Consider the following 15,192-nt stretch of genomic DNA (forward strand, 5'->3'; position numbering starts at 1 on the left):
CTCTGCCACCATGCTGAGCAGATCATTCACCATTAATCATCATTAAAATAAAAAAGGAAAGATGTGGTATGGATGTCATATGGACATCTCAGCTGGTTGGAGAGATGTCCTGGAGTCATTGGAGAAAGAGAGACACTTTTAATTTCATTCTAAAGTAAGTATCTAGAAACCCTCTAAAAACCGTCTCTGCTCAATGATTTCAGTATGATCCTTTGAAAGTGTATTTTGCTTTATACAGGATTGACTGATGGCTCAGGTCATACTACCACCCAGCTTTACTGACAACTGTCCAGTGTTTGGATACTTGCATGTTGTGGGAATATCAGAATGTGTTAGGTTCTGAGTGCAATGAACATTACCCATATACACAGTGTGCTGCTGTCACCAGCCATTCATCACTGACAAGGGAAGCTCCACAAACAGGTCTGGAATTAAAATGGAGTGAAACTATCCATGGCCAAGCTCCTTTTCTGGCATCACTTCCACCTACAATCCTTGTTCCATTGTTCTGAGTTATCAGGTGTTTTCCACAAGCTAAAAATAAAATAAAATAAAATAAAAAATTATAAATTGTAAGATTTTTATAGCATGTGTTATTAGACTATGTGTTGGGTTTGTGTGTGTGGGGGAGCTGATTTTTAGGTAGTGGGGGAAGGGCCACCTTGTGAGAGGGAAAAAGTCCCCCAGCTCCAAGGTGGAGCCCCCCCCAACCCAGGCTGGGCCAATGAGCACCAGAGAAACACCTCTGTGAATCCATATTTGTGAGGGGAAGGACTGTCCTGGAAAGAAGAAGGTGGTGGTGAACCTGGAGGAGAAGCCATTGACCTAACAAAAGACAACTGTTGGCCAAAAAAAAGGACAGACAGACACAGAGAGAGCTTCGTTGCCAGAGGAAAGAGGAGGAGGGGGAAAGACAGAGACTCATACCCAGTTCTACCACATGGGGTAGGAGAAGACGAAGTCCCCTGCAGCCCGTGGAGATTCAGCGGCAGAGCAGAGACCCATGTGTAGGCCATGGAGGACTCCACACTGGAGCAGAGAAGTTGAGCCTAAGGGCAAGTGTGACTGGAATTGGGACCCTGAATGTTGCTCGCTGCCAGAGTGGAGAGTGGACCCCCAGAGTGGGGGGTGAGGCTGCAGCCTATGGATGTCCCCATGCTGGAGCCAGGAGCTGAGCCAGAAGAGGTCCGTGACTCCATGGGAAGCTCGTGTTGGAACATCTTGTTCCTGGACTTTCATGCCAGGCAGAGCGGCAGAGGTGAACTGACTGCAACCCCCATTCCCTGCCCCCTGTGCTGCTGGGGGAGGTAGAGAAATCGGGAGTAAAGTGATTTGAGCCCTGGAAGAAGGGAGGGGTGGGGGAAGGTGTTGTAAGATGTGGTTGTTATGTCTAGTTAGATGAATGACAATGAATTAAATTGATTTTTCTTCCCCAAGTTTGAGTCTATTTTGCCAGTGACCATGACTGGTGAGTGAGCCGTCCCAGTCCTTCATTCCTAATCCTGTGCCCCCTTTGTTGTGACTCCCATCCCATCTCACCGGGTTGGAGGAGTGAATGCTGGACCGCATGGTCCTACTATGGGTCAAACCACCACAGACTACTATTGGAAAAATAGGCTGTGTAGTATCTGAACTGCTATTCAAAAATGCTATTACTGTGGAAAAAAATTTGGTGTTTTATAGCTGAAATCAAGATGCCACTTTATAACTTGGATTTAGATGTGTTCTTTCCTTCTGGATTTTTTATATATGTGTTTTCAGTATAGACCCATCTCCCGTGTATACTTAACCCTGAATACAAGTGAAGACTGTAAATTTTGCTCTGTTTATATCATTACGAGTATAGCTTTTATAGTCCATTTCCCAACCTTTCAATTCAAACTATAAACATTAGGCTTTATGGACTGAACAATTTGATTTCTGTGTGAAATATTCCCAGGCTATGTGTACTTACGTTTAACGTTGCACTGCAGATGAGCCACGAGGTTGTTCGAACAGTGTTCTCTAGAATGAAAGTGCAATTAACTCACAAGTATCTACGTACAAGGTAACACTAAATAACGACCAAATATACATACATACACATATATATAAATGTATATAAGCATATGCATACATATATATATATAAGTACATTAGTTTACCAGTCTCAAACTGTTAAATATGATATTCTGTCCACATGTTTTGATTATATTTTAATTATAAATAGACATTATATTACATATAATATTAAATGTACATATTCCTCTTCAATGGTCACTTAATTAGTGTATGTTGTAGAAAGAAAAGTAGAATCCTCTTGTGTTTTAGGAAAGTGAGTCATCTGGCTGTGACAGATTCTCAATAAAATTGTAACTGCATATGGTATTTTTTCTACCTTTTGAGATGTTTTCAATACCTTACCACTAGGGATCAGTGTGACCAAAGAATTTAAGAGGCTAGTTTAATATCACTGTATCTTTTTACTAATGCACTGTAAAATATATAGCTACATATACAGGGTTAGAAATAATTTAGCAGAGATATAAAACCAGAGCCTGAAGAGCACAAGACCACAGATCAAAACTGCTCAAGCATTTCTGATACCCAGAGGTTTTAAGATTATCTTCATAGCTTGTAGTGAATCCGAACACTTGGGACAGTGTGTGTGCTAGCAATTTAAATCTGATACGCACATATCAGGGAGGAAAAAACCTAGGTCTGCCAATGGCTTGCTTACAGTATGCATTTCCACATCATTTTTAAACAGAAAAAAGGGAAGGGTACTTTAAACGTGGTATGGTATTTTGTATCCCTCACTATGTTTGCTCTAAAATTTTATATCTGTTGTGAGGGAAATAATGCCTGACATGACCCAGCATTTTTGAAATGGCATAGTGTTGCAAGAAGGGCAAGTGGGAACTATAACCACCTCTCAACTCCCAAGTTAAATCTTCACTACAGAGAGGGGAAGAATGAGATATGCCTCCAGCCCTGAATAGTCTCACATAGCCATTTTCCACTCCAAGATAGATGCGTAATTTTAAAGCTGCAATTTAAAAAGTGGAAACCAAATTCTGTAATTTGTATTAAAATCTGTATTGACTTCATAAGGGTGTCCCTTGGTAGTGAGACAAACATCAAGGAGAAATGTATAAACTCACAGGAAACCAATACCAACTTTTGCATAGATTTCATAGTGACTAAAGATGCTTGAACAAGCTCCCTCCATAGGCCTTAAAAAGACTGGTCAGTGGTACTTTATATTAGCTCCATTATCCAGTCCTTCACTTCCTCTTAGGTAGATGCATAAATTGGCTCAACTAACATCCAACATGTCAAATTTGTCCCCATTTTTTTTTTTTTTTTTACATTGAAGCAGGGAGTTGCATGTAATGAGTGTCTTTGTCTTACCACCAGTACCTACTAATTGCTTTAGTAGAAATTACCTCGTGGGCCTCGGCTTTTTCTTCTTTCTGAAGCTATCTCGCAGTATGAAAACTACTTCCTTGCCTGCACTTCAATTTACCAGACCTCCACTGCCTCTTGGTCAGCACAAAAGAATCCAAAAGGCAACAGAGGTATTGCATGTGCTGAATACACGTCCTGTGTGCCTCTCTGAGTGTCATCAATAGAGCAGCATGCCAGGCAGAAATCTGGAGTAGTTGAGACATGTATGAGTGTGATCTTCAGCTGGGACTGGCAAGAGCAATTATGCCTGTGGAATCTGCTCACATATATCTTCAAGGCAGGATTTTGCTGTTGCAAAGCTGTCCTGCCAAGAAATACATTTACCTAAGGGCATCAGAGAATAGTTTTGCTGTCTCTACCACCACAGCTTTCAAGTCCTGTTATATGTTTCCTCCTATGATAAAATGGTAGTTACACTTAAATAAGACCAAAGACAATGTGAGAAATAAATTTTATAATTTGATTACCAGTTAATTAATTTTTTTTTTAAATTATCAAATTTATATGTTCTTTCTGTCATTCATTATATGTACAAGAAAAGTGTGTGAACTTGTAATGGTGTCACCCTGTAAAATGATTCCTATCAGCTGTCCAGAAGAAACATGGTAGAAGATACTTATTTCTGCAACAGCAATACAACTAAGATGAATGAACTTACTCCATTTTCTCCTGCATAATCACTTTTTAATGTTTAATAGATATTAAGAGAAGTCATCTTTGAATCATTACTGCTCTTTAAGATCTTTGTGGCAACACCAGTTTAGACATACACTCAAGAAAAAAAGAAAAATAGCTTGCAATGATATCCATTAGTTTAAGACACCTTCACCACCACTGAGAATAATAAATGTAATGTTTGGGATGAACAGAGTATAATTAGAACATAAAATTTCTCTCTCTCTCTCTTTTTTTTTTTTTTTTTTTTTAACTGTGCATAAAATACACTGTAGCAAATTAAGAATTCTCTCCTGCTTTGTTACTATGTGGTAAGTTTATAAAAGAAACCTGAAAGAAGGTGGATTCTTGCCATCCTCAACATGGTTTCTGCATTTAGCAATTAGACAGTAATTTTCTGCCTCTGTGGTTTTGGTAGGATTCCAGGAAAATATGGATAACAAACCCTCCTATAACCAGAAAGGCATTAATTGTAGTAATGATAAATGTATTTTTTTTATTTGATTATGCCAAGATTTTCTGCTTTTGAAGGTGTACTGTAACTCCTAGAATTTCCTGAGAATATAATCCTCTGCTAATATTACATTTTCATTTAATCTGCAAGAAACTACTAGATTGTAGTAGTTGAGAATCACTTCAGCTATTATTTGGACTGAGAAAGATTAGAATATAATTGAATGTATTCTGAGGATCATCTCATCTAATGATTCATTTCTATGTATGGAGAAAATCCAGAAGTAATTTTTAAGTGGCACTAATTTGTCTAAATATAGATACCTGTCTGTGGATTGCTTACTTTAACAATCCACATAGTCCTAAATCTGTATCAATAAAGTCAATGGATTATAGAGTGTGACTCTTCATAATTCAAGAGATGACTTGATGGATCGCGATTTGGAGTGCTTATTTTTCTCTATTGATTACAGAGAGAAACTAGTGGGATAACTACTATATAACCATGGGTCAATGCCACTCCATTTTAATTCTTCTGCTATATTATATATTCATAATTTAGAGATTTCTAAGTAAGAAATGTTTTGTAAAAATAGCAGTATTTATTGTTTCTACAGTTATAAAGACCTCACTTAAGATTGTACTGAATGCCAGCTAAGAATGTAGCAAACATCTCTCTCATTTTAAATTTAAAATAGATGGACAAGAATGCAAGGGGGAAGAGTGAGTTGCCCAGTGTTACACAGAACTCAGTGGTAGACAGAGAATAAAACCTAGGTATGTTTATAGTCATACAGAAACATGTAAACTTGAGCTGGAAATTAGTGTATAAACGATCACCACCATACTTCAAGTTATCCTTTGTATGAGGAAGAAACCTACCTACCTTTTAGTAAATGTTAGGCTGTGGTTAGCTGCTTTGGTGATGTGGACAAATGGGCCATCTCCAGTGAATAATACAGTTGATGACATATTTACATCCCTGGAAGGAAAAGACACACATGCATACATGCATATTTTTAGATGTTAATCCTGTTCGACCAGTGGAGGAACATTTGGGAAATTATTATGCTGGTGGAATAAACTGCATATTTTTTTTCCTGAAATAATGACTATTTATCAGGAGATTTTTGAGGCTTGAAACTCACATGGATTAAAATGCAACTCACATACTTTCAGTCTTACTTGTTCTTCTAGGATTTCTAATGCTACAATAATATTGAAAGCAACAGCAATTAATTATTTTAATAGCAGTAAATTATCAGTTTCTGGTCTTCTGTGCCACAATGAAGTGTTGGCAGTACCAATTATAAAATGTATGGAGCTAAAACTTAGGATGCAAAATGGAACGGTAATAGCTGAACAGGCTTGGAACATATACCCAATATACATATTTGCTTTCTCTTGAGAAAATGTTGGGAAAAAAGATAATTTTGGTCAGAGTACACAATTTTTTGGAGGGTTGACAGCCTACTCCCATGTGACCCTTTAGCCATACCTATCTCAGTAGCAATAAGAGAACCATTTGTGTAGGTTTAATACACAGGGAGCACCTGTGTATTGAAGAAGTACCATCTCTTCTCTTCAAGTGCAGCAAATCTCATTCTCTTGGGAACTAGGAAGTATAGAATCTGCCTGCAAATCTGCTGTGTATGGAGAGTAAGGCTATGTATAGGAGAAAGGAAGTGTTCAATAGCCCTGCTGTGCCACTAGAACTGTATGACTCACCCTACTGAAAAAGTCATTACTGCACGTTTCTCTAGCTATATGTACAGCCTAGTGTCCAGACTTTTTTCAATATAAAACACTCCTATACTAATATGTACTTCAGAGATTCCCCCAGAACCCCAACTTGACTTTTTAGACAGTCTGGGAGAGTAGTAAAGTGCCAATCCAGGTAGGCAGAGTAGAATTCTACGATTAGACCAGTTTAATCACTGAGCTAAGATAAGTTTAAATGTGTATAAAAGCCACTAAGTCGTTTCTTGAGCAGGAGATTTTACCAATGTAAAAAATGAACATGCTACCAGGAAAAGCTTAGAGTATGTACATTTATGGGTATTGCTGGCTTACATTTTCCATGGCACATTGTACCAGGAAATTTCAACTGAATGCATGTGTGCTTTACTAGATTACTGTAACTGACTTCTAATAGGGCAAACACTATAAACCTTAAAGGTCAAGGCTTGTGAAGGTCTCTCATCTCACCTCAGCATCTTTCTTGGGCTTTTCCAGAAAAGACGGAGCAAACTATTTCCCACTCTTCTGTTTTTTTTTGTTTTGTTTTGTTTGGTTGGTTTTTTTTTAAGAAATGATGAAATTTCTGGATTACAGTTTGGAAGTTTTCTGAGCTTCTCAGTAACCACAGAGGCTTTATTAAGCTTCCCCAGCTTAAAATAAAATAAATAAAATTTAAAAAAATAAAATCTAAGCCCTTTTTTGAGATAACCATTGTTAATTTAATTGGTTTCTTAGTGTGCTGAAGAACACACAACTGGAAATCTTGAAGCTTTATGAGTGACCAGAAAAATCAATCTGCTACTCTTTTAATTAATGGTAAATTGTAAATGATGAGAGTAATGGTAAATTATGAGGGTTAAGCATTTCTGTACGTATAAGAAATTATAGGTTTTTCCTGGAGATACTCAGTTTATTCACAAGAATACAGTTTGTTCTACAGGTCCAGAAATGCAGTGTCACATCTCTTTAGTTTCTGTTAGTGGAAATGATCTTTTAGAAATCTTGCAGGTTGTGATAAAAATGGCCTTTAAAAAGCTAACCTAGTAGTTCAGTAACCCTCATTCCATTGAACATGCTCACTAGGCAAAACTTACAGAAAATTTAAGAGAATAGTCTTAGAAGTTTCTTAAACAGAGCTGCAGAGATATCTGTGCAGTAAATTCCTCAAATATTATTGGTCCTCTTGTACCTGCATACTCTGTGGATCACTATGATTTCAGTTTCTAACTCTGTCACAGATGTGCTCAGTAACAATAAGCAGTAACATATGTTAGGAAAGATTTAGATGATGAAGTATCAAGCTGAAAAAAATATTCAGAATAAGGACAGAAGTGCAATTGTCTGATAGCTACAATTCTTTTACCTGGTAAAAAGAAGAAAAAAAAAACCAACAACAACAAAAAAAGCCCAAGGCATTTCTTATTTTCTTATTTGAAGAAAATATGTTCACACATTTTGTAATCAATTGTTTAGTTCTCACTCTGTGAGATGTTTGCAGTTTGTTTAATTTGTGTTTGAGTCACACATCAGGTTTCTGTTTCATCCACTGATTTTCTGACAAAAAAACAAACAATGAAGAATAGTAGTAAATTACAAATAGCAAATTTCTTTGGCATATAAAAGCTTTGCTCACATGTTGACTCACATAAAGAGCTGTTGTTTTCTAAATGCTTGTGTGCACACAGTTTTTTATACGAAAATTTGCAAATGATAAATAAAAGTAACCTCTCTATACTTTCTGGATTTGAAATGAAGCTTCTTATGCAATGGGTTTAAGCCACGCTTACTAGCAGTATCTCATCCTAATTGAAGTTGTGGTCCTACAAATAAAAAAAAATAAATGAATTGAGACTCTTCCTGTGGCTTTCAGGTCAAAATGCACATTATTATTTGGTGACAACTGACAAGAAATTAAGTCTATCACCAAATTATGAAGACCGTCCTAATTCTGGTCCTCAACGCTGTAAACATAACCTGGATACACTGAGAATCATGTTCTTTCTTACATTCATCACATGACTGTAATTGGCTTTACAGCAGAGTAAGATCATACTATCTATTAACCTAATTTAACCATTAGAATAAAAAATTATGCATCAGAATAAAAATTTTCTGTGCATAATTTTTGGGGGATCATTTCCACCCCTTTCAGGCCACACGTTATGTTCTCAGCACACTGGAGAACCTGGGTCTGACAAAGACAGGATTTTCTGAGGTGTCTCAAGGAGCTAGGCATGTAGCTACTACTGACCATTCAGAAGTGGGGAGGATGAAAAGCTAATAATTGACCTGGAAATCTCAAACAAAACATTGCATTCCAATGAATTCGTTTCCTTCTCAAGAATTTTGTGAGTTCATGAGAAAAATAGACTGCAAGGTTGAGAGCAAGTCCTAAACTCTCAGTCCTTGTTGATTTTTTTAGTATGGCAAAATTGCAAGGTCTACCAGCATTCCTGGGCACAATTCAGTAAAGACCCAGCTGGTTCTGGTCCCAGAGAAGACCAGTAGAAGAATGGTGAGAAGCTCAGTGTATGCTTTTGTCGGTTCAAGGTAAAACAATGCTAACAATACTTAGAGTTTAACAATGTTGTCAGATGCACACAGTTACAAGTGCAAGCTGAGCAAAGGATCTTGTTCATGTTTCTCAAAAGCATCAATTTGTGTACCTTGCACTCCAGACCCATGAAGAATATTTGTAAATTATTTGCCTAAGCTATATTCTGTAGATGAACACACAGGCATGCCTCCAGAGTTGCTTCCTGTTTGGCACATGTCACAAATGTGACAGTCACACACTGGAAAAATGCAGGCAAAAGGATTCACCTGTGTGATTTATTAGACTCTGCATGGAACATTGCACTTTCTAGCCCAGCAATGTAAATAATCAGTATATCCCACAGGACTTCTATCATTTCAGACCTTCTAATAAATTCAACGGTAAATGAGACTAGCAAATGTATAAGCAATTAACAGAAAAAGTAAATTGTCCTCAATGAACCTTAGCCTCTTTCTCTAATAAAACATGATTCTAAGTAATTATTCCTTATAAGAGCATGAGCTATAGCCTACTCAAGAACAGTTATTACAAATATCCATTTAGTAACAAATACAGTGCCACTTATTAACAAACATGCTGTTACAGGGGGGGTTCATGGAAGGCAGAAATAGTGTGATGCTTATATATGAGTTATATATATGTATATATGTGAGAATTTTATCCTGTTCTGTAGGATTAGTAACAGCAGTAGCACTCAGGATACAAGAATGTGATGCAATTTAAGTTTAAAAATACTTTTTCTTGACAATGGGAATATGTAATAAACTGAGAAGTGGAATTTAAAAGAAGTAACTAGGAAACTTAATAGGATTTTTTTTAACAAGTATATCTGACTAGTTTATAGAGACAAACCGAAATGTATTGTCACAGAACGTTATGGAGACAAAAGCATAAGTAATTTTTAAGAGGTAATAGAAAGTACTATAGAAGATGAAGTTCACTGAAGCTTATCAAATATAAAAATGTAAATTAAACCAATAGACCACAAAATGATTATAGAGGGAAAGGAGGTGAGGGAAGGGGAGAAAGAATCAGAAGAGGGCGGCTACTGGTCACTGTAAAGTACAAGGTATTTGACTAGAAGAACGTTTAATCATAGTTTGTATGTTCTTATATGCATATATAAATTAGATACCTGCATGTATAAATGCTGATTGTCATTTATGTATGCAGGTATCTGATATTTATGTAAATGCATACCTACCCAAAGGGAAAAAAGTAAAAAACCAAACCAACACACATTCATCAGTGATTAAAAATATTTTCCAATAACACTCAGATATTTTTCTAAGCCCTCCTAACTCTGTAATTTCTGCAAATAATTTATCAGAAGGGCATCTGGAGACATCATATTTCAGTCAGAGACTAATGTAATGAATTGCAAACTGAGAATTTAATTTGATTATTACTTGGATGAGTAACATTTCCTAAAATCCTCAGCACTGTATGAAACCTATTTATTATTCAGTAGGTGGTAATGAAGTTGCATACAGTAAGGCAGGCCAGAATTCAGGCCATAAATTTTACCATAGATGGAAAAATACAACACTTGTAACACGATACCACACAAATCCTACATTCAACCCTGCTCACCTCTTCCCTGGAAATTCTGCTGAACAGTGTCTAAAGCCAAATCTATTTTTTCGGTCATATACTCCCCTCCTCCCTCCCTGCTCTAAGTAAGAGAAATAGAGTTTCCTGTCCCAACAACTCAGATCTATTGATAGGTATGAAATGTATTGGGAGCCCAGTGGAGGAATACTCAAGTGATTGTCTTTAATTGACTTGAAATGAACATTAGTATGATAGCAGAGCAGCCCAGGCTGCTGTTTGTTACAGCTTTAATCTTGAACCATTGTCATAAAAGTGAAGATGTAAATGATGACATAAAGTGATAAAAGACTAATACGTCCACATCAGTTTTCCAGTGTTCTCCAATATGTATCCTCATGACTTATCTACCACATTCAGAGTCAAGGATCCTGTAATGAATGCCATCAAAACAAGGTTTACAACGCTCATAGATTTGGTGGCACACCAAGCACTTCACTTGCCACAGAAAAATATATTTGCCCTTTTTTGGATGGTAAAAACACCAGTAAAACTATGAGGAAAACACCAATACATAGACTTAAGAAATCTGCAAACAAGTTACAAAGACAATGAGTATTTTTCACTCACCCTAATCCAAGCAGCTGGCAAACACTGTCTGAAATCTGTTCATTCCAATCATCTGCACATGCCAGGTGCCACATCTTCCCAATCCTTGCCTGTACCAGCCCATTGGTGCTTAGAGAACCATTAAGCAATCTTACTGTAGACCAAAATGGACAGAAGAATTTTAGATAGGTGGTAAACCAACTACCTCCTCACTCCAAGCAAACGTAAATGTAATATAAACAGATTTATTATTGCCAGCAAAGAAGAAAAAAAGTTAAAATATGTTACAGTGGTAATAAACCCAGCATCTCCAGGATGTCATGTTCCCACAGGAAGGAAATGTTGTTAACTCCTTCTATATTTCTGCCACAGGAGGCTTTCATACTCTGTATTTTGCAAATGTCTCATGAATAGAGAACAAACAGTACGTTCTCCAGCAACTCTAACCAATGTTTTTTCTTAGACAACATTATCTAATTTCCAGATACTGTGTGAAGCTTTAGCTACGCAACACTCAGTAACACTGGAAATAAGGTTAAAACCAGAGCTGACAGAAAAAAAAGGATTTCCCAGTTCCAATTGCTATGAGAATTGTCACTGTTTTCATTGCAGCTCTAGTTAAAACACTTACAAATAATAAAAGCTCCCTGAAAACCAAACTTCCTATCAAAACTTTTCCCAAAACAGTATTCTGAACAAAAATTTAGAAACTCATTAAATATTTTGTAAAAAAATCTTATGCTATTGGCATATTGACTAAGGAAGTTGGACCATAAGGTTTAAGAAGGTCAACAGAATCCTGTATGTATCTCAGGAGCTAGAGCTGCATTTCAGGCAGATGTCAGTTACTGCCAGCATGAAATAGGGAAAAACATACAATGTATTTGCATTTTACTGGTTGGCAAAATATTTTTTTTAATTCTTAGTTGTCCAGAAAACCTTTTTCCACCAAAATATTTCCACAAAAAAATAAAGTATACCCACTATAGTAAAAAAAAAAAAAAAAGTTAGATTTTTAAGAATGCCCCTTTGGCACCCAGAGTGCATGAATGAAAGAAGTGATACACAGTGATTAATTAACAGTAAACGTCAGTCATGAGAAATTTTCAAATAGTCTCAAAAAAATCTCAGAACGGCTTGCACTGTGAGATTTCTCCAAATTACTTTAGACACGTCCCTCTTCTACTTGAGCTATAATTCCTTTTCATTTTTCCTCATCAGATCCATGTTCTTCTCCAAATACAATGGTAAGGAGTTAGAGAGTCATTGAGAACTCCACAACAGCTTAATTAAAATGCCATATATTTTAGAATTCTGCAAAGGAAGAGATACCCTATATCTTTTCTTTGCAGTCCCTGGGAAGTTTCAGAAGTTGGAGTCTTTGAAAATTACAGTTTATCTAGTTCAAATTGCCACTTCTGATAAAAAATTGAAATTGGTTTCAGGAAAATGACCAAGACTTCTGGACACTGAAAAGACTCAATGTAAGGATATCTAACTGAGTTTTCATTTTATTTTAAGGCTTAGATTGATTCAACCAATATTTGGATTAAATGGGTTTTTGGAAACAATTCTGCCAGTCCTGTAATATGAGGTAATTCCTTATGAAGTAATGGCCAACCTATGGCAAAAATAAATTCTTTGGGAAAATGTACATCATGTTAATGTAGGTGATGGTTACCTCGTTCAGACCTTCTTTAGCAACTGCTGGAAAAAACCCATTCACAGCTTTTTTGCTTAAGAAGAAGTTGAAGTGAATTTTATTCTACACATTTTAAACGAAGAATATGGTTGTAACAAAACTGCTGATTGCACTAATGCAAAGAGTGGATCCATGCTTTCGGACATGCTTATATACGATTATAAATATGCATGTGAAATATGTTGAAATAAATGAGAACTGTCAACACACATCCATGTACATATCTGATCTCTAGCAGTGCTTTTAAAAATGAAGGAAGATTATGCTGTACTGAGCTTAAAAGGTCACTTTTATCTCTTCCACTGGTGCTCCATAACAGATTGTCAAAACAGCATTTTGTCAGAAAGAGCAAATTAATTTCCGTGCTAGACCCAACGTGATTTTAACATCAGTTTTACATTTAAATTATTTTTTAGGGAATGCTATTTACATTTTGACAAGAACACTTTTACCAGAGGACTAAATAATAGCAGCTGTTGGTCTCCTTGTTGTAGGAACGTGCACATCTGCTATGAGCAACGGATACTGCTTTTGAAGCTGTGCCATTACCTTCACTCTATGGCAAAGCCTCCACAAGATTTAGTCCAGGCAGGCAGGCTGAAGGGTGCCATGTGCTGCAGTTTGGCTTCATACCCACAAGTCTATCTGGGTATTTCCACCAAAAGACTCTTATTCTCTACCCTACACTATAAAATTTACATTGCTGTGAAACTCAAATTAATTACAGCAAAAAATGACAGAATTTGGGAATATGAAATGGATATAGAAGGAAAGCATGTAATGAGTTTTCATTTAATTTTGAGGCTCCTAAAAGCAACCACAGTTGAAAGCACAGAGGAACTTCCTACCTTTTCCAGAGATCTTCATCAGCTTACATACACTATGTCAGAAAAGTGTTTTTTGTTTTTTTGGCCCTGACAAGCTCAGTGAGATGTTGCCGTGTAAATTGGCATGGTCTATACACAGCTGCAGTAGTTTACACTAGCTGTGGGTTTGTGGCTGTTTTCCTAGTCAATTCCTACCAAATACTAATGCATTCCTTCTCCGTGTGTGAAGGAAACCTTACCACACTTTGCTTCATCAGAGCCATCTTCACACTGAGGCAGGTTGTCACAAAGGTTATGCAATGATATACACTCCCCACTACCACACTGGTGCTCATCAATTGCACAAGCTCCTGAAGGAAAGCAGGAAAGGAGAATTAACCTGTAATTACAAGGAAGGTTGATGTTCCCTAGAGAACATAGAGTTCATTTGAAATAAAAATTGAGTGGATAGTACACAGAACCTTTGATTTTCCTTTTTTTTTTTTTTTTTCCCTTTCCTATCCACCTCATTTTCAAAATAAAGATTATTTTCAAATAAATAGAAGCTAATTAAGAATAAAATCTATAATATTTTACCTTGTAGTATAATTAGCATTGCTCAGATACTAGTGTTATTCTGTTACACGTAATAAACTTTGGAGGGTTAAGAAGTCAGATCCTGATCAAATCCTGTCAAAAGTGACCAATGCTTTCAAGTTCCAAATGTTCATCACTTTCACAAAAGTTTAGAAAACTTAAAGTATGACAAGTCAAACATACAAGTAAAGAGGCATTGAAAGCCAAGAGTCTCCTTTCAAAACCTGTTTAGGAGGGAAGGTAGAAGAGATGAAGGTAACAGAAATGAATGAGGAAAGTATTCACAAAAATAGGATTAAGCTACTTCAGTATCACTTATGTAACAAAAGTAGACAGAGAGTAAATACCAAGTTATAATTCTTTCTATGGCTGAAGTGTATTTTTTAATGACACCATTCTATATATTTACAGGAAATATACAGTCATAAACTTAAATTCTATTAAAAAAAATTGCTTATTATCTTTATTTTACCTTTCTTGACCTACTGATTGAAACATTTAATTATCTAGAAGTCTTATTTAAAGCAAGATAATTCCTTTGCTTCTATTCATATAGAAGGATTCATTCATCGGTCAGTATGGCCTGTTGTAGAATATGGAAGCAAAATAATACAGTTTATAAAAGGCTTGAACCAGGCTTTAACACATTCAGAGGCCACAACTGATGCCAGATTTTCTGTAGAACTTAGTTCTCACTTAGATATTTTTATTATATAGCATACTACCAAAAAGTATTTATTTTCAAATTATACTTTGTTTTCAAAAACTCAATGTATAATGGAAAAATAAAATACAAAGAAAAATCTGCTTTTCTTGTAAAACTAATTTATTTACTGACAATCCTTTTATCCTTGGGGTTGCATGCTAATGATATTAGTCTCTGTCCTTTGGCTGCAAAGATCATGAATAAGCATAATTCTTTCAAAAATGGAAGCTTTTAAATATATTTAACCAGAACTGGCAATGGCTACTTTGAGAACTCTGCCTTGCTAAGCTTAATTTTTATTTCACAACAAAATATGGGCAAATCTGGCTCAGCAAAGTTGCTGAAC

At 36.2% G+C, this 15,192-nt stretch overlaps 1 protein-coding gene across 1 annotated transcript in view; it reads right to left on the reverse strand.

The window, feature by feature from the left end:
- Nucleotides 1–359: 359 nt before the first annotated feature.
- Nucleotides 360–15,192, reverse strand: part of TMPRSS15 (transmembrane serine protease 15) — a gene marked incomplete at its 3' end in the record, with an annotated part of 51,539 nt that continues 36,706 nt past the window's right edge. Inside the window, exons 20-24 of the mRNA XM_029085406.1 lie at nt 13,804–13,914; nt 11,057–11,189; nt 5,465–5,560; nt 1,955–2,004; nt 360–534 (exon numbers count right to left, since the gene is read on the reverse strand). Coding sequence (XP_028941239.1) covers nt 360–534; nt 1,955–2,004; nt 5,465–5,560; nt 11,057–11,189; nt 13,804–13,914 — 565 coding nt within the window. The remainder of the gene's footprint in view (nt 535–1,954; nt 2,005–5,464; nt 5,561–11,056; nt 11,190–13,803; nt 13,915–15,192) is intronic.

Source organism: Antrostomus carolinensis, unplaced genomic scaffold (assembly GCF_000700745.2).
Source record: "Antrostomus carolinensis isolate BGI_N321 unplaced genomic scaffold, ASM70074v2 scaffold10566, whole genome shotgun sequence".
NCBI lineage: Eukaryota > Metazoa > Chordata > Aves > Caprimulgiformes > Caprimulgidae > Antrostomus > Antrostomus carolinensis.